This window comes from Saimiri boliviensis, chromosome 10 (assembly GCF_048565385.1).
Source record: "Saimiri boliviensis isolate mSaiBol1 chromosome 10, mSaiBol1.pri, whole genome shotgun sequence".
Lineage (NCBI taxonomy): Eukaryota > Metazoa > Chordata > Mammalia > Primates > Cebidae > Saimiri > Saimiri boliviensis.
The window spans coordinates 103111384-103137025 of record NC_133458.1 but is presented as its reverse complement, the minus strand read 5'-3'; the positions used below and the strand labels follow the sequence as shown (position 1 = coordinate 103137025).

General features: G+C 48.3%; 1 protein-coding gene across 1 annotated transcript in view; it reads left to right on the top strand.

Moving 5' to 3' along the window:
• EGFR (epidermal growth factor receptor) overlaps positions 1–24582 on the top strand; it is a 198864-nt gene extending 174282 nt beyond the window's left edge. Inside the window, exons 21-28 of the mRNA XM_039462033.2 lie at positions 9697–9852; positions 10742–10817; positions 16529–16675; positions 18064–18161; positions 18841–19008; positions 19682–19729; positions 20377–20485; positions 21803–24582. Of these exons, the coding sequence (XP_039317967.1) occupies positions 9697–9852; positions 10742–10817; positions 16529–16675; positions 18064–18161; positions 18841–19008; positions 19682–19729; positions 20377–20485; positions 21803–22164 (1164 nt within the window). The 3' untranslated portion in view covers positions 22165–24582. The remainder of the gene's footprint in view (positions 1–9696; positions 9853–10741; positions 10818–16528; positions 16676–18063; positions 18162–18840; positions 19009–19681; positions 19730–20376; positions 20486–21802) is intronic.
• Positions 24583–25642: the final 1060 nt, after the last annotated feature.

Here is a 25642-nt window from a genome sequence, read left to right as displayed (position 1 = left end):
GCCACTGCGCCCAGCTGGGGCCTGTTTTTATTGGGAGGTGCTTGTTATTTCTGTGTGTGGCTGCGTTTGACACGGCCTCTTCCTGTGTCTCTGTGACCACAGGCCCCTATCCTTTCTCTTATAAAGATACCAGTCATTGGGCTTGAAAATTGCTCAAAGAGTCTATTGTAAAGGTGCTTAGCACACACACACAAAAAAAATGATAGCTGTGTGAAGTGATGGATATATTAATTAGTTTGATTTGATCACTCTGCTACGTGTATAGATGTCAAAACAAACATTGAACTCCATAAATTTATTTATTAGGAAAGATACCAGTTCACCGGGCACAGTGGCTCATGCCTGTAATCCCAGCACTTTGGGAGACCGAGGCAGGCAGAATCACAAGGGCAAGAGATCGAGACCATCCTAGCCAACATGACGAAACCCGGTCTCTACTTAAAAATACAAATATTAGTTGGGCGTGGTGGCATGTGCCTGTAATCCCAGCTACTCAGTAGGCTGAGGCAGGAGAATTGCTTGAACCCAGGAGGCGGAGATTGCAGTGAGCCGAGGTTGCACCACTGCACTCCAGCCTGGTGCCTGGCAACAGAAAGAGACTCTGTCTCAAAAATTAAAAAAAAAAAGATCCCGGCCATTGCATTTAGGACCCACCCTAAATCCAAGATGATTTTATTTCAAGATTTTTAACTAAATAGATTTGCAAAACCCCATTTCCAAATAAGCACGTTCTGCAGTTCTGGGTAGACGTACCATATGGGGACACTGTTCAAGCCACTGCAGCACTGGTCTTGAGGAGGGGCTGGTCAGCCCGGGGTGGATGTGGCTGGGTGTGGAGCTACGTCAGAAGGTCCACTCATGCCCTGACCCGGAACCGAGACCTGCTTCCCCGGCTCACCTCCTGGTTGTCTGAAGCAGGGAACGGAGAGCACTACCCTCCCTACCCAGACAGTCGCTATTACTGGTTTCACTTTCCCCTTAGCACATGTTGCCCCGGGAAGATCTGGTTGATTTATGGCTTACTTGAGTTTGTGTCTACCTGTCCCAACCGGGAGGTGAGCCCTGGCTGTCCCCAGAACCGAGCCCTGCACATGGGAGCTGCCCTGCCCCCATTCATCAGAGGGGGCCAGCAGTCCACAGCTGTCCATCGTCTCCACCAAGGTGACTCCTCACGTGGTGGAGAGGTGGCTGGCCATCCGTGAGGAATGCAGATGTGACTGTTTTTTCCTTAAGGGGTACGTAGTCTTGGCTGGTTTTGCCCAATACAGCACAGGCTCAGGACCTCAGTGGACTGTGGATTCAGGTCTGGATTCTGGTGCATTCGCTGTGTGAGCGTGGGCACGTTGCTGGCCTCTCTGCGTCTGTGTAGTGTTCTGCCAGTTGTCTCTCTGGGGGGGTAGGGAGGGCAGAGAGCCCCTTCGCATCGCTCACCATGGGCCTAGCACACGGCCGACGCCCACTGAGTGTTCCTTTCCTCCTTTGACCCCCTTTGGCTGACCTAGGTTGGAGTAGTCACTAAAATACATCTGGAAACATCGTCCTAATCCTGGTCTGCGCCAACCCTCATTCCCTGGGGCAGCATCGCCGTCCTGCGCCCTCCGCTGCTCCTGAGCTGCTTGTGAGCTGCTCTCCGGCTCTCCTTCCCATGCTCACATTCCAGTCCACCTGGCCTAGATAAGTGGAGGTTTATTTGACCCCGAAAATTAGCCTTCTGCCATGCAATGAAAAAAACAAAAAGCCGAACATAACAGTGTCCGTTACAGAGAACTCATTTAGTGCAGGTCTCAGTTAAGCAGGAATTACTGACGGCCTGAGTTTAAGTTTCCAGGGCCTGAAAGTTTTCCACGATAGTTTTCTGTATAATATTACCTACAATTTCAACCTGTTATTTAAACCCATTCTTGTGTTTGTTGTACTCTGATTAGCTTTATTTTGATTTGACGTCCTTTTACATTACGGACAGTTAACGCTTTGTCTCCGTTAGATTTGCTTTTTAATTCACAAGAGAAACCCCATTCCTCTGTATTTGAATAGCTGCAATGATGGAGCAGCTGTCCCAGAGGGACAGGAAAACAACGGTTTCCCAAATCGTCAAGTTAGAAATTTGCTCTTGGGTTACTTACAATGTATCTGAGTGTTAAACAATTTTTTTTAAAGTTTGAAGTAAAACTACCCAGAAATACTTAGTGGCTGACCAGAAACTAGACTCCTGACATTCTCAAAGTGGGATTTATTGGCTTATAAATGTCCTGTGTTGATTCACAAAGGCACAAACTCTCTTGGGACGTTCTCTTCTAAATATTGATAGGAGAGGGGGCTGCTGTTACGGAAGTTTCGTTGTCTGGACTAAACTGCTAAACAGATTAGATAACGTTATATCAACTAGACAAAAGGAAAAAGAAAAAGAAAAAGAAAAAAAAAAACAGAGGTGTCCTGGGAGGCATCCAGATGAGACCTGTAGACCGTAAGAGACATTCCTTGCTATCTACAGGGAAAATGGCTTTTCTTCTCCATGTGCAAAATCATCTCAGGAGCTTGCGGAGATATCACCTGCTTACTTACCAGCCAGAAAGAGCAGGTGTCTCCTAAATTCATGATTCAGGAGCTCACAGTGGCTTTCACACCCTAGGAGTACGTTAGACTTAAGAAAGCCCCTCTACCCTTCCTGGGTACACAGGCCAGCTAGCAGATCCCAGAACAAATCACAAGGCACAGTCATCGAAAGAGCCGGTCATCCTTGCCATTTGGAAAGCTGTGCCCCTGCGCTACCCTCTCCCCAGGGAGCCTCCCATGCCCAGGACTACAGGGTCAGGCCTTTCAGACTGCGACTCATCTCACATTCTTCCAGACTGTTTGACAACAGCCTCTCATCACCTAATGCAGATTACAGTCTCACAGAACTGAGTGTTCAGGCAGACACTGGTATGGCTCTGTAATACAGCAAACAGTATCAGTTTACAGCCCTGAGCCCAGGCCCGGCGAACTATGCAGAGCCGCACTGGGGCAGGGCTCCCAGAAAGAAGCTGGCTTACGGGTGGCACTCTCTGACTACAACTCTGCCAGCACCAAACTCTACATAGTTGCACCTATGAGATAAATTTAATACAGATAAATGTAAAAAAAAAAAAAAAAAAAAAAAAAAAAACCTTCAGTGGCTCCTTTTGTCAAGTATATGGGCCACTTAGTCTAGTCCAAGTTTATTTCAAAAAGCCCTGAGTGCTTTCACGGCTCACGCCCTGACAGGAGGCCCCAGTGGCTGTGAGCTGCCAGGAAGATGGGCTGAGTGGGCCTGGCTGTCCCATCCACCCCGGGAGACAGGGAAGGAGACTGCACACTCCAGGCCTATCCCTGGGCGCCAGGTCACGAAAACCACGCTGACAGCTCATGCTGTGTGTGTGTCATAGCGCACGCGCGGGACTGTGAGACAGTGAAATTGACGCTGGGTGGAGCGCTGAGGAGGAGCCACGGTGGGTTGGTGGAGACAGGCCGGCATGGAGAAGAGACCCTGGCTTGTTCCATGTAGCTCCCATTGCAGCCTTTAGGCAGGTCCCAGGGGTCTCCGGCCTTCATCACACTCCCCTCATGGCTTTCCCAGACTCAGATGAGGATCCGAGGGGTCAGGGCTCCAGACACAGTCACCACCTGCCCCTGTGCTGACTAACTGTGGCCCCAGGGTGGTGACTCAGCCCCACACCTCCTGCTCCCATCCGCAGTGGGCCAGAGAGGATGACTTACCCAGCACGTTCACATCACACAGCTCTGTGAGTCCCTAGGTCCAAGGACCAGCGATTTCAGTTACGTGAATTATTTTTTTTTTATTTGTTCTTGCATATTCTACAAAGGGTTGCGGCTAAACTTAACCTGAACGATCGCTTTAGTATATCACTAAGAAGCCAAAGCTCATAGTGCTGTTGAGGGGCGTGCGTCATCTTTAGACATTTTGACTGGTTCTTTCTTGACCTGCTAGTGTTAAGTATCACATGAAATATGCATAGAAGTAGCACACGATTTCTTATCTCCCCAAGTTTGCCAATGAATACGGAGCAGAAAGGGAAGCAGGTCACAGCGGGAGGCGCAGCTGTCCTGAGGCCGCCGTGCAAGGCACAGGGAGGGTGAGCTCTGAGGCCAAATGCACTGGGTCTGTCAGCTGAGCACCCTGGCTCTAGCAAGATAGTGGTGAACAAGCCAAATGGACCCTCACCTTCCAGAACCCTGAGTCCTGCAGACCAAACAGGGTGACGGGTCCTTTCGCTGTCCTGGAGGCCTCTGCAGGTGCGAGTTGGCTGCAAACAGAGAGTAAAGGCTCTCCAGGTGGGGAAGTGGAGCCAGCTCTCTGAGCAGGAGATGCTGAGGACAGGAGGGAAGCCACCGGACAAGGGACAGTGGGGACGGAGTGTTGGGCCCTCCCTAGGATCTCTTTTTATTTTATTTATATATTTTTTAAAGATGGGGTTTCACCATGATGGCCAGGCGGATCTTGAACTCCTGACCTCAGGTGATCCACCCACCTCGGCCTCCCAAAGTGCCAGGATTACAGGTGTGCGCCACCACGCCTAGCCCCCAGTATCTCTTATAGGGGACAAGGCACATGGAGCCTCATCACAAAGGCAAGACAGTGGCCAAATTCAAGGTCGTTGCAAAAGGGTTGGAGAAGAGAGAATAGATTTGGTATTTGGAGAAAATGGTGACAATCACGAGCACCTACACGGGACTCTCCATGGGTGGTATCTAAGTAAGTGCTGTCTCTGCATGAACTCATTCCACCCTCCTATTAACTCATTCCGCATATGGGGAAACGGAGGCATGCAGCATTTACGTCACTTGCAAAGTCTCAGGATTTGATCCAGGTGACCTGGTTCCATGGTGCAGCCTCTCAGCCTGCACAGATGCCCCGGCTTAGAGCACGACTCCCAGGACAGGGGTCCCAGCAGCCCTCCCTCCCTGCACAGCAGGGCGCCCGCGCTGCACCGCTTCTGTCTGGGAATAGGACATTCTGACACTTTTCTGCCTCTTCCGAGGTCCAGCGCTTACGCTATACCCCCCTGGGAAGGGAGAAAGGTGGCCTGAGCAACAAACTCTTCCATTTTGGGGGAGCTCAAAACCTCAGATGCTCTGAGAGCTGAAGTCCAAGGACAGCAGTGGTAGCTTCTCCTGGTGACCACTGTGCTTAAAAACTTCATCAGATCTGTAGCTTCAGAGCCCCCTGGACCCCATCCCTTACCTCCACCAGCTGTGGGTGGGTCCCTGGGGTGGGGCTGTTCTCCCCACCTGCACCCCTAGGGCTGAAGGGTTAAGAGGAGACCACCATCATTTATACAGAGGGATCCTGGGGGCTGAGGCCTGAGAAAGCCATGCACAGCCTCTCACCTTCTCCCCAGCTGTGGCTGGGAGTGTCTGGCCTTGCCTGCGTCAGGACCAGCCGCAAGTGGGGGTGAGGGATGAGCCTTAGTCCCCAGGGGAAGCGTGATGGTAGTCTAGGTCTCAGCATAGTTCTGGTAGAGGTGGATTAACTTGAAGATGATGGACCTTAAGCATCTTTCTAATCTTGCTTTAAGTAAATACCTCTGAACAGCAGCAACGACAAAACAGGGTGATGGGAAAGCCGCGCTACCACCTCCGTTCCACCCGAACCACCGGCCTCCCGGCCTCCCCTGTGCCGCTTCTTCCTCGCTGGGTCACTACCCCACAAGGTCTTCCACAGGAGGTTTACAAAACAGAACATAGGCGATCCAGCTCCCGCCTCTCACTCTGAACTCCTCCCAAGACTTTAACACCCAGCCCTTCAAGGTCAGGCATAGCCCCTACCCCTCACTCTGTGGGTACCTGCCAGAAAAATCCTTCTTTTTTGTAAGTGGAAGTTCCCTTCTGGCTTTTGAAATCCCCTTTTACCCCCAGTGCTGCATTTCAAAATTCATCGCAGCTTTCCTATAGTAATTAACAAAAACCAAATATGTTAAATTCAGTTAAAGTGAAGGTCTCAGAGAAGCAGTAACTGAGTTTCCTGAGAGGCCCCACTGAGGCTTTGCTGAGTTTGCTTCCTGTGACATCTCTGCCGGGACCCTGGGAGCTCACAGGCCGTGTGGCAGCTCTTATCTTTGAGGACTGGTTAAAGCATGACTCCTTTTGAAAGGCACAGAGTTGGCCCTTTACAGGTCCCGGCAGTGGGACAGAGACGCAGGCGTCAAGTCTCATCTAAGTTCACATGGGCTCATCTCTCTGTCCCAACATTATCTCCGATCTAAGACCCTCCCGCGGATTACCTGAGTTCCAGAACTGTCCCGTGCTCTCTCTGCCCTTTCCCATGCCTTTGTTGAAGACCGGCGTTCTGAGGAAACAGACACTGTGTGGAAATGGCTCAGGTCTTTAAAGCCCCGGCCGGAGGAGCAGGGGAGGGCTGGGCTGGAGCGCAGGTGGATTTGTTAGATTGCCAGAGTGGCGTGGACTTCCTCAGAGGCACCGGCCAGGGTCCGTGCTCACGCTGGCTCCTACTTTCTCTCATATTACAGACGGATGGACGGACGGATGGACGGACGGCCGACGGACAGATAGAGATGATAAAGATAGATAGATGATAGATTAGATAGCTAGATAGATTAGATAGATAGATAGATGATACATCAGATAGATAGATAGATAGATAGATGATACATTAGATAGATAAATGATAGATTAGACAGATAATACAGATAGATGATAGATACAGATAGATAATACACACAAAGAATAGATATAGATAGGTGATACATAGAGATAGATAGATGATAGATACAGATACGTAGAAGATAATATAGATACATAGATGATACATAGAATATACATAGACAAATGGGGATAGATAGATGATAAAGATAGATAGATAGATGATAGATTAGATAGATAGACAGATTAGATAGGTGATACATTAGATAGATAGATGATACATTAGATACATGATAGATTAGATAAATAAATGATAGATTAGATAGATAATACAGATAGATGATAGATACAGATAGATAATACATACAAAGAATAGATATACATAGATGATACATAGAGATAGATGATAGATACAGATACATAGATAGATGATACATAGAATATGCATAGATGAATGGAGATAGATGATACCTAGAATAGAGATAGATAGATGATATAGATATAGATATTGATATAGATAGATAGATAGATAGATAGATAGATAGATAGATAGAACCCCAAGCAGCCTCTGGCTTGACAGGCATGCTTCCCAGCAGGTGAATTAAGGCCACTGTCCCAGTAGTGGTCTTAGGGCTCAAGGGATTTGGTCTGTGCAGCCTCATGCTTCAGCCTCTGGACCCTGGGTCATCTGATAAGGTGTTCATGTGGGGACTGGGATGAACAGGCATCTGCACGGATGTGTTTGAAATGGCTGGCACATCGCCAGTGCTCAGCACCTTCAGCTGCTATCACCATTCATTCATTCATTCATTCAGTTGTTCACTGTTCAACAGGCCATTTTAAAAATGTGCCCAGTGTACCAGAATCTCCGCGAAGCATTTAACGAGGCAGAATGGAAGTTAGTGATGGTGGTGCAACGAAGCTGGGAGTGTACCCTGAAGGCCTCCTGTGGGCTTAAAGAACGTGTGGAAACCACACATTTTAAATAGGGAGGGAGAAAGGGAGAGGCTCCCGGTCCCCTGCGTAGGGCTCTTTACTGTAGGCCTGTGCCACTCCTGCTCACAGCTACCGCAGAGGAAGCCTCCAGCAAATGTGAAGAACGAGCACAAGATACAGTGTAGAAGGAAAGGAGAAAGGAAGGGTGAGTGAGAAATCGCGGGACAGAGAAGAGAGAAGAGGAGACAGCGGGAGAGCCCACACAGCCCGGAAGGAAGGCACTGGGTGGAGCCTGGCAAGAGTCTGAGCTAAGCCTCCCTTTCGAATGGGCAGGACTTCATGACATTTAGTAAGCGGAGGCCTTGCTCTGTAAGAGACAGAGAACCAGGCAGACCCAAGCCAGCATCCCAGGACCCAGAGGAGGCAGGCATGGTGGCAGGGACCTGGCCTCTGAAGGAGACCCAGGCTGCCAGAGTGGCAGAGAGTCCGGGCCAGCCCCCCGTTGGGAAGTGCTGCGTCAGCTTCTGCCCGTCCCTCTCCCTTCCACCCACCATGCTGACGTAATACTTCCTGATTTGGAAGCGTTGTTCCGGAGAAGAGCCTGCTCCTTTCCTCTTAAGTAGGCAGGGGAGCACTAGCGTCCAGCAGCATCGGAACCCGTAGGAGCCCTCTCGGCAGTGCGGGGAGAGGGGACAGTCTGTGCCATCACGAGCCGTGGGTGGCAAGCAAGCATCTCTTTTCCAAGAGAGAAAAACATCAAAGGCCTCACAAATGGTGCCCAGACTCATTCTGCATAGCATCTTTGTGAGACCCTATGTTCTTAGGATGACTGATTTTGCCTGAGAAAGAAAAAAATTTAATTTTACTCTGACATGCCAAATCAACGAATCATTTTCACATAATATTCAGTCAAAAAAAAAAAAAAGGCAAACAATTTGCCGGAAAATTTAAGAATCCATCCACATCTACAGCTTTTCCCGGCAGCCGCAATACAGTGGGATCCCTCCATACGGGAGCGGAGCAGGATGTGGACGCGTGTTGGTTTCTGTTTGCTGCACTGTAGGGAGCGTTTCTGGGGTGCCCATTCTGCTAGAAGTGTGTGTCAGCCGTAAGGGAACTGGAAAAATGGCCCACCCTCTGGCTGGAGAGGGGAGACAGTATGGGGGAAACAGTGCAAGAGGTCTGCAGAACTTCACCCCTCCCAGCCTCTCCCACCTGCCAGCCTGGCCCTTGCAGAGAAATGCGGGCTGCCACGCTCATGCCAAAGCCTGGGGCAGCTGGGCTCAGCGAGGCAGGCATCCATCGGGCAAGGAGGAGCAGGGATCAGCAGTGACCCCAGCGGCCGGCAGGGAGCCGGGTGCCTGTGACAAGGACACCAGGGGCCGTGGGTCAGGGTCAGCGAGGGTCAGGGTAGCATTCCTAGGAGTTCACTCTGTCGGACGCTGTGCTGACTGCTTCTCACATGTTCTTTGTTTCTTACTCTCAGCACAGAGATTCCAATTGCAACGGGATTGTGGAAGCAGCCAGGGAGGTAGGGGGAGTGGTGTCTTCTAAAAGCATACTCTGTATCCATGTGGTTTCAGTAATAATCATAATAAACCAGTGAAAAGTACAAGAGGCCAAAAATCTTCATAGGCAGGGAACCATGTCAGAGAGTCCAAGAAAGCGCAATGAGAGTGTAGCTTAAAAACCCTGATAGACATTGCTTTGCCCCAGCTTGGTGAGGAGGGCATGGTCCCTGCCACCACCCGCCCGCCCCCCGCCCCCGACTCCCGCTTTGCAGATAAACCATGTGCAGGAACGTCAACCTGGCAAGTTGAGGGCAAGCTCAAGCCCAGGTGTCAGCTGCGCAGCGGAGCTCCTGCTCTGCTCTGCCCTCTTCTACGAGCTCCTCTGGGCTTAAAACTCAAGGAACTGGATGGAGAGAAGTTAATGGTCAGCAGCAGGTTACCCCACCTTTCATCTGCCTTTCTGTTCTGTCCATCGGTAGTTACTAGCATTCACCAGCCGTGAGTCCTCAACATGGAAAGGCTCGGAGCCTGGGGTGCCCATGACCCTGAACCCAGATGCGGAGCGTCTACCATGATGACCTGCCTCTCACAGCAGGGTCTCCTGTTGCAGGGCATGAACTACCTGGAGGACCGTCGCTTGGTGCACCGCGACCTGGCAGCCAGGAACGTGCTGGTGAAGACGCCGCAGCATGTCAAGATCACAGATTTTGGGCTGGCCAAACTGCTGGGGGCAGAAGAGAAGGAGTATCATGCGGAAGGAGGCAAAGTAAGGAGCTGGCTTGTAGATCAGCCGGCATTTTCCTGACATCAGGGACCAGGCTGCCTACCCACTAGCTGTATTTCTAACTCCTGCAGGGGAGGACGCTCTCCAAACATTCTGGGTGAGCTCACAGCAGCTGCTGCCGGCAACTTGGGCCAGCCAGGGTGTCCTGGCAGTGTGAGACCGAGCTGCTTTGGGAACGGGGCTTGCTGGGACAGTGAGTGAGGATATTATTCCTCAGGTGATCATTAGCAAAGGTTAGGTTTCAGCCTCTCCCGGGGGGACATAAACCCCCTTCAAAAGCACAACTGGGAAAGGTCACAGCTGCCTTGGTGGCCCACTGCTGTCGAGGACACCTCAGAAGCAGGAAAGGCCCCCACGTGGCCCGAGCTCCCAGCACTCTCTGTGGCTCCTGGCTGGGACAGGCAGCGATGGAGTCCTCTCCCTTCTCTGGCTTGGGTTTCTCCCAGGGACCATCACATCACTGAGGGATGCACGTCCCCTATCAGGCTGGGGAATGCCCTCCCACAGCCATGCCCCTCTGAGGTTTCACTCTGGCCTGCTTATCTCCTAGCAGCCACCAAGCCTGCGATGCTGGACCCTGAAAACACACACGGGCCTGGGTGAGCAAGGCCACTGGTCCCAACCATGGTGCCCAGCTCACCAGAGCAGCCCCCAGGTCCCAGAGAGTGCTGAGAAACCTACCACAGCAGCCCTGAACTTCGTCAGACTGAAATCCTTCTTGCAGGGAGGAGGCGCCAGGCCTGGGGGATGGGCCACAGGGTGACCTGGGTCCCCTGTGTGTGTCACTTGTAATTGGGTCCAGAGTGAATTACCTTTTTCCAACAGAGGGAAACTATTCGTTTCTTATTGCTTTATCTCTCACCATCCCAAGGTGCCTATCAAGTGGATGGCGTTGGAATCAATTTTACACCGAATTTATACCCACCAGAGTGATGTCTGGAGTTACGGTGAGTCGTCATCCTGGTGCTAATGAATCTGCACTGAGGCCGAGCTGGCTTTTATTATTAGCTAATTTACATTATATGCTCTGACAGGCAAGTATTTTCTTTTGAGATAATGACTAACGGTCATGCCCTCGTGGCTGTCTATCTGTTGCACTGAGAAAGCACGGCAGAGGAAGAGTCCAGCTGCCATCTGAAAGTCACTGGAGACGGGGATGAGCCGGTCTGGCAGGGAGGGGACAGGGGAGGCAGAGAGCTTAGGGAACGCCTCTCCCCGCAACGCCCACCCAAACTTGACCCGTTGCCATGAATGTGAAGTGAACTAGAGGGAGGTGACGGAAGAAGCTTGGTGGGGAATAGCTCTGGTAGAGAATGGGGCTTACGGCAAACTGCCTGTGGCCGTTGTGACATCATGTGGACTGTGGCCCTTGTGTGTCAGAGAGGCCGTCTTGACAAGCACGCTGAGTACACACATTGGGGAGAAAGACGGAAGGGAGCTGGCCCTTGCTTCTCTCCCGCGGGAGGACCACTTGGTCCGGACCCGGGGGGTCTGTTCCTCTTCCGAATCCCAGCACACGCCTGTACACCTGTCTTCACCAGGGCCCCTCTTTTCACCCGGCCCTGGGTCCCTGCCCTGTCCTGAGCCTGCAGGGACCTCCCCTGTTGAGAACGTGTTGCTGGCACATTGCTCTCTGACCGCTGTGCCAGGCATGTTCCGCACTTACCCTGAATTTCAGCCAGCAGCTTACTGAAAGGCTGAAACCCACGAACCTACCCCTTTATTGAGGCAAGTCAGTTACCCTGAGCCATCTACAGCGACAGGAGTGAGGGGGAGTTGCCTCACCTCTCTAGAAAAGTATATCGAGGAGAACACTATTGAAGGGAACTTCCAAGAATAATTTAGTCAGTACCACAAAAGCAAAATTATTCAAGGTATCATCCTTTTTTATTTAGTATTTTTTCCTTTTCCTATAGCATTATTAACTTTCTGATTTGCCAAATACACACATATTTTTAAATTTCCGGAGTCTTTATCTCTTCTGTTAAAATGTAAGACTTATGATACAAAGGCCGAGATCTGTGTCCATGAATCAGAAGTTTGGTAGGCGCCTGTGAGCTGAGCTGCCTCGATTAATGGAACAGATAAGGAAATAAAGGTCTGCTGATGAATTGTTATTTTCAGCCATTTTCAGCATGTATCTCCTCTCCAGGAGGGAACCCTGGGGTCCCGCCCCAGCCATTTCTCTTGTCTCCACGCAGCTGGCCCCTCACTCCCCAGGCACTCCTGCTGGTGTCCCCTCATCCAACTCCCTCCCCCTCATCTATGCTCCAGACAGAGGCCACATCTGTTTGTTTGGTTTTTTTTTTTTTTTTTTTTTTTTTAACGTTATCAGACTTTTCTTTTTTTTAAAAAAAAAAAAAAAAAAAAAAAAGACGGGGTTTCACCATGTTGGTCAGGCTGGTCTTGAACTCCCGACATCAGGTGATCCACCCGCCTTGGCCTCCAAAGTGCTTGGATTACAAGCGTGAGCCACTGCGCCCGGCCCCAGACTTTTCCTTCTCTGCTCAACATCTTTCTTTGGTCCTCCAGGTATGTTCAGATAAAACCTGAGTGCCCGGCCATGACTGATAGGACGCCGGGAGTCTGGCCCTAGCATCTCTCCCGTCTGTGCGGTCCCCCTCCCCTCACGTGCCAGCGCACGGCCCACGTTCCACGCACAAATGGAAGCCCTCTCAAATCCAGTGGCTTGGTGCCTTGAGGTGGTCACACCCATTCTCAGAAAGCAGAATCCCACAGAGAACCTTGTGTGTTTTCAGTATCATTGAAGCTGCCACGGCGGAGTCTCATCACGGGCCTGGGCAGCCCACTGCCGCTACCAGACATGAGCCTGAATTTTAAGTCTGAAAATCATATCCTGTTTTCCCTAGTCTTTAGTCAAGGCAAATTATTCAATTTAATAAATTGGGGACCTAGTGTGTTGCACCAAAGAGCTAAAAAGAGAAAATTTACAACACCTTTCAGTCCGCTGTCCAACCAACACCCGCTGCACGGACGCTCCTCCCCCTCGTCATTTGTTCCAAAACCTGATAGAATTCATCATGGGTGTTTAAAACCCTAGTTAAATAGCAGTGACACTGACTGCAGAGATCTGGAAATGAGACCGTCTTTCTTTTACAAGTCCATATTGACTATGTGACGGGGGCAGGGGACGACACAAGAATCTATTTTCTTGCCCCCAAGCCATTGCTTTCCTTCCATTGTCAAGCTTGCATTCTGTGTATCCATTCAGGTAGTTCTGTTTGGGAATGGCCTCCGTTACCCAGAGATGGGAGGCCCATGAGAACTTGGGGTTGTCTGAGAAAACACTGATTCTAAAATAATCACTGCTCTCACTTGCTTTTAACCCTCATTCATGGTCGTTCGATTTTGCAGGAAAAATCGGGTTCTTATTCTATGCTTGTTCTTTTAGTGTGGTTTTGTATTTTGGAGATTTGAGTACCTGTCATTTTTTTAACTTTTGTTTTAGGTGCAGGGGTGCATGTACAGGTTTGTTACATAGGTAAATCTGTGTCGTAGGGGTTTTTTGTACAGATGATTTCACCACCCCGGGGTTAAGCCTAGTACTCATTAGTTATTTTTCCTGATCCTCTCCTTCCTCTCACCCTCCACCTTCCCATAGGCCCCAGTGTGTGTTGTTCACCTCTGTGTGTCCACGTGTTCTTGTCACTCAGCTCCCACTTATAAGTTAGAACACGCGGTATTTGATTTTCTGCTCCTGCATTAGTTTGCTAAGGATGATGGCCTCTAGATCCATCCATGTTCTTGCAAAGGACATGATCTCATTCTCTTTTGTGGCTGCATAGTGTTCCATGGTGTATATGTACCACATTTCCTTTGTCCAGTCTGTCACTGATGGGCATTTAGGTTAATTTCATGTCTTTGCTGTTGTAGATAGTGCTGCAGTGAAAATACACATGCATATGTCTTTATGGTAGGATGATTTATATTCCTTTGAGTAATCGGATTCCTGGGTCAGATGGTAGTTCCGTTTTTAGCTCATTGAGGAACTGCCACACTCTTTTCCACAACAGTTAAACCAATTTACATTCCCACTAACAGTGTAGAAAGCGTTCCTTTTTCTCCACAACCTTACTAGCATCTGTTGGGTTTTTTGTACTCTGCAATAGTAGCCATCTGACTGGTGTGAGATGGTATCTCATTGTGGTTTTGATTTGTATTTCTTTATTGATCAGTGATGTTGAGCTTGTTTGTATATGCTTGTTGGCTGCATGTATGTCTTCTGAAAAGTGTCTGCTCATGTCCTTTGCCCACTTTTAATGGGATTGTTGGATTTTTTTCTTGTAAATTTGCTTAAGTTCCTTATAGAAGCTGGTTATTAGACCCTTGTCAAATGCATAGCCTGCAAAAATGTTCTCCCATTCTGTTGGTAGTCATTCATTCCAATGAGGGTTTCTTTTGCTGTGCAGAATATCTTCACTTCAGTTGGATCCCATTTGTCAATTTTTTCTTTTGTTGCAATTGCTTGTGGTATCTTGATCACAAAATCTTAGCCCATTACTATATCCAGAATGATATCGCCTAGGTTGTCTTCCGGGGTTTTTATAGTGTAGGGTTTTACATTTAAGTCTTTAATCCATGTTGAGTTGATTTTCGTATATGGTGTAAAACCACGATCCAATTTCAGTCTTCTGCATGGCTAGCTAGTCGTCATTTATTGAGTAGGGGACCCTTTCCCCATGCTTGTTTCTGTCAGCTTTGTCAATGATCACAGGGTTGTAGGCATGCTGTCTTATTTCTGGGCTCAGTATTCTGCTTCATTCGTCTGTATGTCTGTTTTTGTACCAGTACCATGCTGCTTTGGTTACTGTATCCTTGTAGTTTAAAGTCAGGTAGCGTAATGCCTCCAGCTTTGTTCTTTTTGCCTAGGATTGCGTTGGCAATTCAGGCTTTTTTTAGGTTCCACACAAATGTTTAAATTTTATTTTCTAGTCCTGTGAAGAATCTCATTGGTAGTTTTATAGGAATGGCACTGAATCTATAAATTACTTTGGGCAGTATAACCATTTTAACAATCTTGATTATTTCTATCCGTAAGCATCGACTGTTTTTCCGTTTTTTGTGTCATCTCTGAGTTCCTTGAGCAATGTTTTGTACTTCTCATTGTAGAGATCTTTACCTCCCTGGTTGACTGTATTCCTAGGTATTTTATTCTTTTTGTGGCAATTGTGAATTGAATTGGATTCCTGATTTGGCTCTCAGCTTGACTGTTGTTGGTGTATTGGAACGCTAATGATTTCTGTACATCGATTTTGTACAACTGAAACTTTGCTGAAGTTGTTTATCAGCTCAAGAGGTTTTGGGGCCAAGACTCTGGGGTTTTCTAGATATAGGATCATGTCATCTGCAAACAGGAATAGCTTGTTTTCCTCTCTATTTGGATGTCTATTATTTCTTTCTTTTACCTGATTTATCTGGCCAGGACTTCCAATACTTTGTTAAATAGGAGTGCTGAGAGAGGGCATTCTTGTGTCAGTTTTCAAAGGGAATGCTTTCAGGTTTTGCCCATTCAGTATGATGCTGGCTGTGGGTTTGTCATAGATGGCTGTTATGTTGAGGTATGTTTCTTCAGTACCTAGTTTATTGAGAGTTTTTAACATGAAAGGGTGCTGAATTTTACTGAGAGCCTTTCCTGCATCTATTGAGGTGATCATGTGGCTTTTGTCTTTAGTTCTGTTTGTGTGGTGAATCACATTTATTAATTTGCATATGTTGAGACACCCTTGCATCCCGGGGATAAAGCTGACTTAATCTTGGTGGATAAGCTTTTGATGTGCTGCTGGATTCTATTTGCCAGTATTTTGCTGAGGATTTTTACATCTCTGTTCATCAGAGACACTGACCTGAAGGTTTTGTTTTTCTTGTTGTATCTCTGACAAGTTTGGTATCAGGATAATGTTGGCCTCATGGGATGAGTTAGGGAGAAGTTCCTCCTCCTCAATTTTTTTTTGGAATAGTTTCAGTAGGAATGGTACCACTCTTTTATGTACATCTTGTAGAATTCGGCTGTGAATCCATCCAGTCTTGGGCTTTGTTTTGGTTGGTGGACTCCTACTGATTCAATTTCAGAGCTCATTATTGGTCTGTTCAGGGATTCAGTTTCTTCCTGGGGTTTTTATTTTTATCAAAAGGAACGTAAGCTTTTTTTATTTCTAGTTGTTTTTTTTTTATGATCTGAAAATGTGCAAAGTTTAAAACTTTGTTCAGAATCTGCACCTTCCTCCTTCTGCAGATACAGGGCGGGTGACTGAGTGTATATCCTCGGTCACCTTCCCTGAGGGACCTGTATCTGGAGCATGATAGCACTTAATGCTAGTAGAGTTACCATTGTCTTTATTTTTATTACATACGTTTACCATTTATCAGTCACTTACTATTTGTTGGTCATTGTGCTAAGCATTTCAGTTGTATTATCTTCTTGGGTCTTCACAGCCATCCTGTGAAGCAGAGACTGTTATTATCCCACTTTATAGAGAGGTAAACTGAGGCTTCCAGCACTGAAGCAAATTGTCCAAGACTACAGAAATGGAAGTTTCTAAACAACAAAAAACAGTAACCAGTACTGATGACTTAAGCAAGGCATTGTGATCATTCATTCATGATGCCACTGCCTTCTTTTCTGGCTTCATCTTCTCAGGGGTGACTGTTTGGGAGTTGATGACCTTTGGATCCAAGCCATATGATGGAATCCCTGCCAGCGAGATCTCCTCCATCCTGGAGAAAGGAGAGCGCCTCCCCCAGCCACCCATATGCACCATTGATGTGTACATGATCATGGTCAAATGTGAGTGACCTGTGGGTGGGGCTGTCCACACTGCCTCGCTGGGCCTTGATGACTGCTCTTAGCCAAACAGCTGAGGCATTTGCATCCCTGGAGAAACGTCATCACATTACTTAAGGCAGGCACACAACTCCAGAAACATCTGTAAATACCCCTTCAAGCATTCTTCTAAAAGGCACTTCCTGACTCATTGGGCAGCGTGACCTGACATCTGCCCATGTTTGCAAGCAAACAAATAAAACTAAAGCCTTCCGCAAGCCATTACACCAAAACACTGTTCTCTGAGTTACTCAATGAAATACCGAGTTGCCCTGTATTTTGAAGCCTGTTACCAGAGAGACTGTTTTTAAATGCTTGACAGTGAGTAACAACGTGAGACTAATAGAATCCACATTTCTGCTTTGACTTAAACCTTTCAAACCAGTAGATTTGTGTGAAATCCTCTGCAGCGCGGCATTTAAACATTTCATCCAGATAAGAGTGTGTAATTTGACTGATGCTATTATTCTACCAGATTCACAAGTGCAGTAGGCTCCGAAGGTAGCGTTACATGTGATAAGCATTTGCAAAAGAAAGTTATATAAGGTATATGACAGAGCCAAGGGAATGTAAATATTAATGCCTTTCTGAACTCTGGACCACAGAGTTAATCTTTTTTAACTTTCTTGCTTTGGGCTGAGGAAGCCGTGATCCAGAGACGTCACGTGATTTGTCTAAGGTCACATAGCAGTCTGGCCTAAAATAGCTTGACATCCTGCGGATGGAAAATAAATGTGAACCCTCAAGAGGCATGAGGATTTCCAGGCAGTAGCTGTACCTCCAGCTTGTTTAATCTGGATTTAGCTTGCTGCGTAGTCACATGCAGTAGCACGCTTCACAGTGTGTCCTCCGGTGGAAGTTCCTGGCACAACCAGCCCTCTCACTTGCACGCGTGCCCACTGGGTATGTGCTGTACTGGAGGCGCTGGGGCACAGGCCCATCCCAACCCCAAATTCTTTAAAGCCTGTTTTTCTACATTGCGTCTGGTTTCCTGCCGGAAGAAATGCTGAGGGTGGGTGTGAGTGAGGGCACCCTGCAGTCAGCAAATTGCACAGACCCACACTGCTGTATCCCATCAGGCTACAGCACAGGAAGCTGACCCCAGGAAGAGTGGGCAGAGAAAAGCTCCAGGCCATTATTGTTAGTCTAACTCAAATCTTCGATGGCAGCATGCTCTTTAAACAGCAACCAGTACTAGTTGGCCAAGACAGAGAAGTCTACCGCAAAGGCCTGGGCGTTTCATCACTCATCTGATGGAAGTTTTGCATCACCCATGCCTTCTGTAAGCCATGCCATATTTATCATTGCTTCCAGGGTTCTCATTGCACTGTTTCTTCTCATTCCTTCCCCAGGCTGGATGATAGACGCAGATAGTCGCCCAAAGTTCCGTGAGTTGATCATTGAATTCTCCAAAATGGCCCGAGACCCCCAGCGCTACCTGGTCATTCAGGTACAAAACCTCGGTCTGTCCTTTCATTGGGAAGAGTCCCTGAAATGAGCATCCAATGTCACTGTGTTCTGTCATGTGCCAACTGGCCTCCCTGTGTCCCCAGTTGTGTCAATAAACCCTCCAGTGCATTAAAGCAACCCTTAGTTAAGACGCAGGCCGCATTGTGAACTAAGCAGGGTCCGTGGGTGGTGCCCACCCAACTCCATCTCCCATGGTCTATTGCGCTTTGGTGCCAAGAGGACCTGCCGGACTCTCCACTTCACCCCATCACCTCGGCAGCCAATCCACCTATCTCCTTCCATAACACAGGAACGCCAAAAGCAAGCTCCCAGGATTGCCTCCAAGATTCAATATAAAACATTGCAAAATATACTGCCTAGCACCTCACTGCAAGGTACCCACTCGAATGCTGTCGCTTCTCCCGTTTCCCTTCCCTCAGAAGCTGTTTGCATCTCATGTGGGGTCTTACAAGCATCGAATGATGGCTGATGCTTTATTTTAAGACACCCACATCCCATGAGGGAAGGGAACTGTAATTCAGAGAACGAAGGGGGATTTCATTATAACAAAATAGGCAAACACACAGCCACTGGCTGGCAATAGACCCCTGCTCCTATAGCCAAGAAGTGGAATAGCATCTCTATGGGCCATTCTAATAGCCTCAAAATCTCTGTACCAGGGGGATGAACGAATGCATTTGCCAAGCCCTACAGACTCCAACTTCTACCGCGCCCTGATGGATGAAGAAGACATGGACGACGTGGTGGATGCGGACGAGTACCTCATCCCACAGCAGGGTTTCTTCAGCAGCCCCTCCACGTCGCGGACTCCCCTCCTCAGCTCTCTGGTATGAAACCCGCCCTCCCCCTCTCGCTTTGTCTACTCATTTGAACAAATTGACATGTTTGTTGTTGTTGTTTGAAACAGAGTCTCGCTCTGTCGCCAGGCTAGAGTGCAGTGGCGCGATCTCAGCTCACTGCAACCTCCACCTCCCGAGTTTAAGCGATTCTCCTGCCTCAGCCTCCCGAGTAGCTGGGACCACAGGCGTGCACCACCACGCCCAGCTAATTTTTGTATTTTTAGTAGAGACGTGCTTTACCATGTTCTCCAGGATGGTCTCAATCTCTTGACCTCTTGATCCACCTGCCTCGGCCTCCCAAAGTGCTGGGATTACAGGCATGAGCCACCGCACCCAGCCTGAACAAATTAAATTTTAGGGAAAATAACAACCATCTAATGAAACTTGCATGGAGATGAAGTCAATTTTAACCAAATGGTAAAATCAAAATGAAAATGAATTAAGGGCATTAATTATTTTTGCATTGTGGGCCTTTTAGGTCCACTCTGGAACAGAATTAAAAAGTAAACCTAGTTGTTCTAAAACTAATGATTAAGACAAAAATTAAACAATTTCGCGATACGACGTCCGTGAGGCGCACCTCCTGCATTCAGGAAAAGTGGATGAGATACGGTACAAGCATTCCGTGGGCAACTTCTCTGTTTTATGTTGTGTTTTTCAGAGCGCAAACAGCAACAATTCCACTGTGGCTTGCATTGATAGAAACGGGGTATGTATGAACACGCAAGCCAGAATTCACGGCTCTGCTCTACGGCTCTGTTATACAAAACACCTTAACCTAAATCATCTTGACCCAGATAATCTTGAGTTTTCTTCTTGGGTGGGGTTTTCCCTGCGCAGCTGTGGTGCCGCACAGTGCGATTCGGAGCGTGGCTCCTGGACCAGCAGTAGCATCGCCTGGCAGCTTGTTAGAAATGACAGTTTTCAGGTCACTGCCCCAGATTGACCAAATCAGGACTTCTAGGGGTTGCGCCCATCGTCTGTGTTTGAGCCACCTTCCAGGTGACATGGATGCTACTTCGACTGAAATGTGAATAAGCTGAATAAAATATAAAATTCAGTTTCTCACACATGTGAAGTGTCCAGTAGCCACAGGTGGCTAGTGGTGACCGTATTGAAGCACACCACCCTCACTGTGGAAAGTTCTGCTGGACAGCACCCAGCACAGCCCTGGGGCCCGCGCCCGCAGCCCAGCCCGAGGCCCAGCGGCACGGGCACCCCCTAGGGTGCAGACCCTCAGGCCTGCCCCACCTACTGATCAGAACCTGCATCTCAAAGAGATCTCAGCTGACTTTTGCACACGCTGCAGCCGGAGCCGTCCTGACTGGAGTAACCTTCCCTCGTTTCCTCCTGCAGCTGCAGACCTGTCCCATCAAGGAAGACAGCTTCTTACAGCGATACAGCTCAGACCCCACCGGAGCCTTGACTGAGGACAGCATAGACGACTCCTTCCTCCCAGTGCCTGGTGAGTGGCTTGTCTAGAAACAGTCCTGCTCCTCAGCCTCCTCAACCCACTCAGCAGCAGCCAGCCTCCACCACCCAGTGCCCAAGTCAGGTGCTTCCTCACCACCTCCGGAGGGAGAAACAGGGCCGATTTGCAGACACAGTGAAGGGCATAAGGAGCAGAGAGCCACGTGGCCGAGCCGCACCAGCTCTTGGTCCTGTCTGGGTTGTTTGCTGTAGGTCTGTTCTAAGAATGAATCGGCAAATTTTCTAGATTATGAAGCAAACCACAGACGTGTGTGTTTGTGAGTGTGTGCATGATGTGTGTATCTGTGTGTGTGTGTGTGTGTGTGTGTGTGTGTGTGTGAGACAGATCTGACCCCTATTCACTCTGCCGGCTCCATTATTGACCTGTGAAACATATATTTAACTAATTAAATATTTGTTAATATTAATAAATATTAAGCTTTATCTAGATACAACCTGCTAACACATATACACACACATATACACATACACACACCCCACACAGACCTCACACCCTACACCCACAAACACACACACCACACATACATGTACACACATGACACATACACACATTGCACCACACACACACCACATACACATGTACGCACACATACACACCCACACCCCACACACACATACATACGACACACCACACACACCACACACATATACCACACACATGTGCACACCAGACACATACCACATACACACACACCACACACATACACATACACACACCACATATATACACACACACACCATATACCACACATACATACACATACACCACATACACACATGTACACACACCACTTATACATATGTACACTTATACAACCACACCACACACACACGTACACACAGACACGTACACTACACATATACACACACACCACACACACATACACATACACCACACACGTACACACACACCACACACATACACAGACACACATACACACACACTGCACATACACATACCACACACCAGACACACATACCATACACACACACCACACACATACACACCACACATACATGTATAGACATATACATACACACATACACACACTTCTCAAGCAGGCTATTCTCTGATAACCTTAAATTTACAAAAAACACGTGTCCATTACCTTGAGAAGTACAGGAAAGAACCCACATTCCTTTCTAGCAGCAGCAAGAGGGTCCTCCCAAGGCTCCTGCTCCCTGTAGTAAGTCGCCTTGTTGAAGACGTTCACAGGGTTGGGAACCCGGGGCTCCTGCATGGGATGGTGCTTTGCTGATTACTTCACCTCTGATTTCTTTTCACTTTCAGAATACATAAACCAGTGTGTTCCCAAAAGGCCTGCTGGCTCTGTGCAGAATCCTGTCTATCACAATCAGCCCCTGAACCTCGCGCCCAGCAGGGACCCACACTACCAGGACCCCCACAGCACCGCAGTGGGCAACCCCGAGTATCTCAACACTGTGCAGCCCACCTGGGTCAGCAGCGCAGTGGACAGCCCTGACCGCTGGATCCAGAAAGCCATCCACCAAATCAGCCTGGACAACCCTGACTACCAGCAGGACTTCCTTCCCAAGGAAGCCAAACCCAACGGCATGTTTAAGGGCCCCACAGCTGAAAATGCAGAATACCTAAGGGTCGCGCCACAAAGCAGTGAATTTATTGGAGCGTGACCACAGAGAATAGCACCAGCCCTAAACATCCAGACTTTCAGCACCCAGGACCAAGCGCAGCACCTCCATCCCAACCGCTATGCCCGCGTTAGCTGTCAGACCCGCAGACCAGACCGGCTTCCCCAGCGTTGACACTGATCAGTCAGGAAGTGCTTCCCCTTGGGGCGCACTTGGCAAGCGGCAGGTGTGTTCCTTTGTTTTCAAACTGTGAAGCTTTGACAGAAAGGCATCCAGCAAGAAGTTCGGAGCAGAAGTTTATCTTTCAAGGAGGTATATTTGAAAAAAAAAAAAAATAAGTATGTGTCAGGATGTTTCTTGATTGGGGATCTTGGAGTTTTTAATTGTCACTATTGATTGTTACTGCAGTAAGCTCTTCCAGTAGCACTTGCTGCACTCAGTTCATCCAGGCCCAGCTGTGAGCAAGCCGCACCGGCCTCAAGTCTCCAGCAGCGACTTGATTCCAGCGGTTCCGCTCACGGCTTCCACCCCACAACACTAAAGGTCCAAGAATCCCTTCATGGCCCCAGCAGGCCGCATCGGTACTGTATCGAGTCATGGCAGGTACAATAGGATAAGCCACTCTGTCCCTTCCTGGGCAAAGAAGAAACCGAGGGAATAGAATTCTTCATTAGACTTACTTTTATAAATGTGTCTCCACGGTACTCACTCCCCACTAGTTGGCCGGCGTTTTCCAGTCGTGAGCGTTACACTGACTTCTCTGTCTTCCATTCCATCATTTTGAAACTCAGTATGCTGCCCCTGTCTTGCTGTCACGAAGTCAGCAAGAGAGGATGGCACGTCCCATAATAACTCGGATTCCAGCCCACGTTGGATTCATCCGGGTTCAGACCAGTAGCCCACATCTGAGAACGCAGAATACCTAAGGAAGGCGCCGCTTCTGTTCTCGCAAAAATACGTCTCCTAATTTGAGGCTCAGATGAAATGCATCGGGTCCTTTGGGGCATGGATCAGGAGACTACAAAAATGAAGCTGCTCTGAAATCTCCTTTAGCCATCACCCTCAACCCCCAAAATTAGTTTAGGTTACTCATGGAAGATCATTTTCTCCCTTTACTTCACTTTAAAAGCTTTTCACTCAAAGATGTTCCTTCCCCTCCCCAGACCTCATCCTTGCCGGTTCAAACAAAAAGTGTCCCCGCCCTGAGGCAGCTATTCAAGCACTTACTGCTCTGGCCGCAACAGGGTGTTTTACAGGTGCAAAGGAGTAGCATTATGAGTAGTGTGGAATCCAGGTGGTAAATAGGAAACCAGGGTTTGAAACTGATAATGCTTTCACAACATTTGTAGATGTTTTACAAGAAAAAAACCTTCCTTTCTAAAATAATTTCTCTACAGTTGGAAGATTCGGCTAGTTAGGATCCCAGCTTTCCTAATCTGTGTGTGCCTTGTAACCTGACTGGTTAACGGAAGTCCTTTGCAAGCAGCGTTTTAAACTCCTCTAGGCAATATCCACCCCATCCAATTTACCAAGGAAGCAGTCGTTCAGAAAATATTTTCAGCCTACACTTATGTTCAGTCACACACACGTACAAAATGTTCCTTTTGCTTTTAAAGTATTTTTTGACTCCCAGATCAGTCAGGGCCCCTACGCTTTTGTTAAGAGAGTATTTGATTTTTGTCTCGATGAAAATAAAATTATACTCATTTCCACTCCATTATGCTGTCAAATACCCCTAAGTGCCTATACCAGCCTGGTATGGGCACGAAAGATACAAACATAAATAAAACATAGTCCCTGATTCTGAGAAATTCACAATTTGGCAAAGGAAATGGACTCATAGATGCTAAGCTTAAAACAACATGACAAATGCCAGACAGGACCCGTCAGCCAGACACTGAGAGCACAGAGCAGGGACGCTGGAGGAGGAGAGATCTGGAAGGTTCATCAGGAAGGCCTCACAGGAGGATGACCAGGTCTCAGCCACAGGAGAGGTGGGAAGTTCAGTTACAGCAGGGGGTACCCCGACCAAGGAAATGGCTGTCAGAGGCCTCCACTGCTGGAGTCCATGTAAGGCTGAGGTCAGTTGTCCTAACAGCCTGCTCGCTCTAAGCTAGGGGATGAACTTGGAGCATCCCACACGTTTCTTAAATGTTGTATCCCGTGGGGGAATTTTGAGCTATCATCTCTGCACGTGCTTAGTGAGAAGACTAAGCAACATTTCTAAGAATCTGAGATTTTAGATCATTGTCAGTAAACCACTTTCATTATTCATTCACCTCAGGACATACAGAAATATTTCAGTCAGAACTGAGAAACAGAAGGACCCACATTCTGCTGTCACTTGTGTGTCAAGGAGCGGAAGATCAGAGAGGCAGGTCAGTTGTGAGTCCCATTGTTTTATTAAATCCTAGTATTTTTGTAGTTTGAAACACTAACATAATAAAAGAACAAAAGCTATTCTAGCTTTCTTCTTCATATTTTAATTTTCTAGCGTAAAGTTTAGTGGCTAAATTCTATTAAGTTTAAGATTGTGCTTCCCAAAATCGTTCTCACTTCATCTGTCCAGGGAGGCACAGCGGTCTGCTTGGCAGAAGCCACAAAGCCACTAGCCTCTCCAACGATCTGGCCACCGCAGTGGGCAGGTCAGGAAAGGAGCTGCCCAGAGTCCCATGATTTTCACCTAACAGCCCTGGTCGGTCAGTTCTCAAAGCTGGGACTCCATCCCGGAAGGTCTTCCTGATTGCCAGCCTGGCCTTAGTACACTGCAGAGAACCTGTCAGCTGTTCCTTCCTCAGTCTGTGCCTGGAAGACCTTTGCCACGACCTCAGCTTCAGATGCGACCTTTGGAAACAGAGGTCACGGAAAAGCAAGGAGCTGGGAGCTCCCATTCACTTTGTGTGTCTACTTGCATCATCTCCAAGGAGCTGCTGTAATGACACCCTGCCCGTCACCACATGAGGGGTCAAAGAAGGAAGGAGTCTTCTAAACTCTATTCACTGTGAGTCTAGGCTGTAAGAAGGAGCGCTGTGGACGCATCCTGTTACACTCCAGCTGACGACAACCAGGCTTAGTTGTTTGCTGAAAGTTCTTGATTTTGTGATTTACCACCCCTGCCACACAGCTGCAGACATGGGGAGCTGTGGATTGCTTAGCGCAAAAGGCACTGGTTCTCCAGGGCGGCTGCCCTTGGGAATCTCCTGGTCCCAACCAGAAAGATGGTGGCTTGATTTTCTCAGGTGCAGCCCAGCCCTGGGGCCTTGTCAGAGCACCCCCTGATTATGGCAACCTTCATCAAAGTTTCCAGAACCACTGGCCTAAGGGAAGGGGCTGGTGGGGGTCTGCTAGCCGCTCGCTGGGGGTCCTCCCTCCCACCCAGTACCACTCTCACTAGGCCTCTGATTGTACCTGTGTAGCTTGAGGCTGGTGGGTGATGGGGACACGTCACCTCCCCTCAGGCACAAGAGAATCACCAGTGGAGCTTCAGAAGAGGGGCCTGGAGTCTCTGCAGACCAACTCA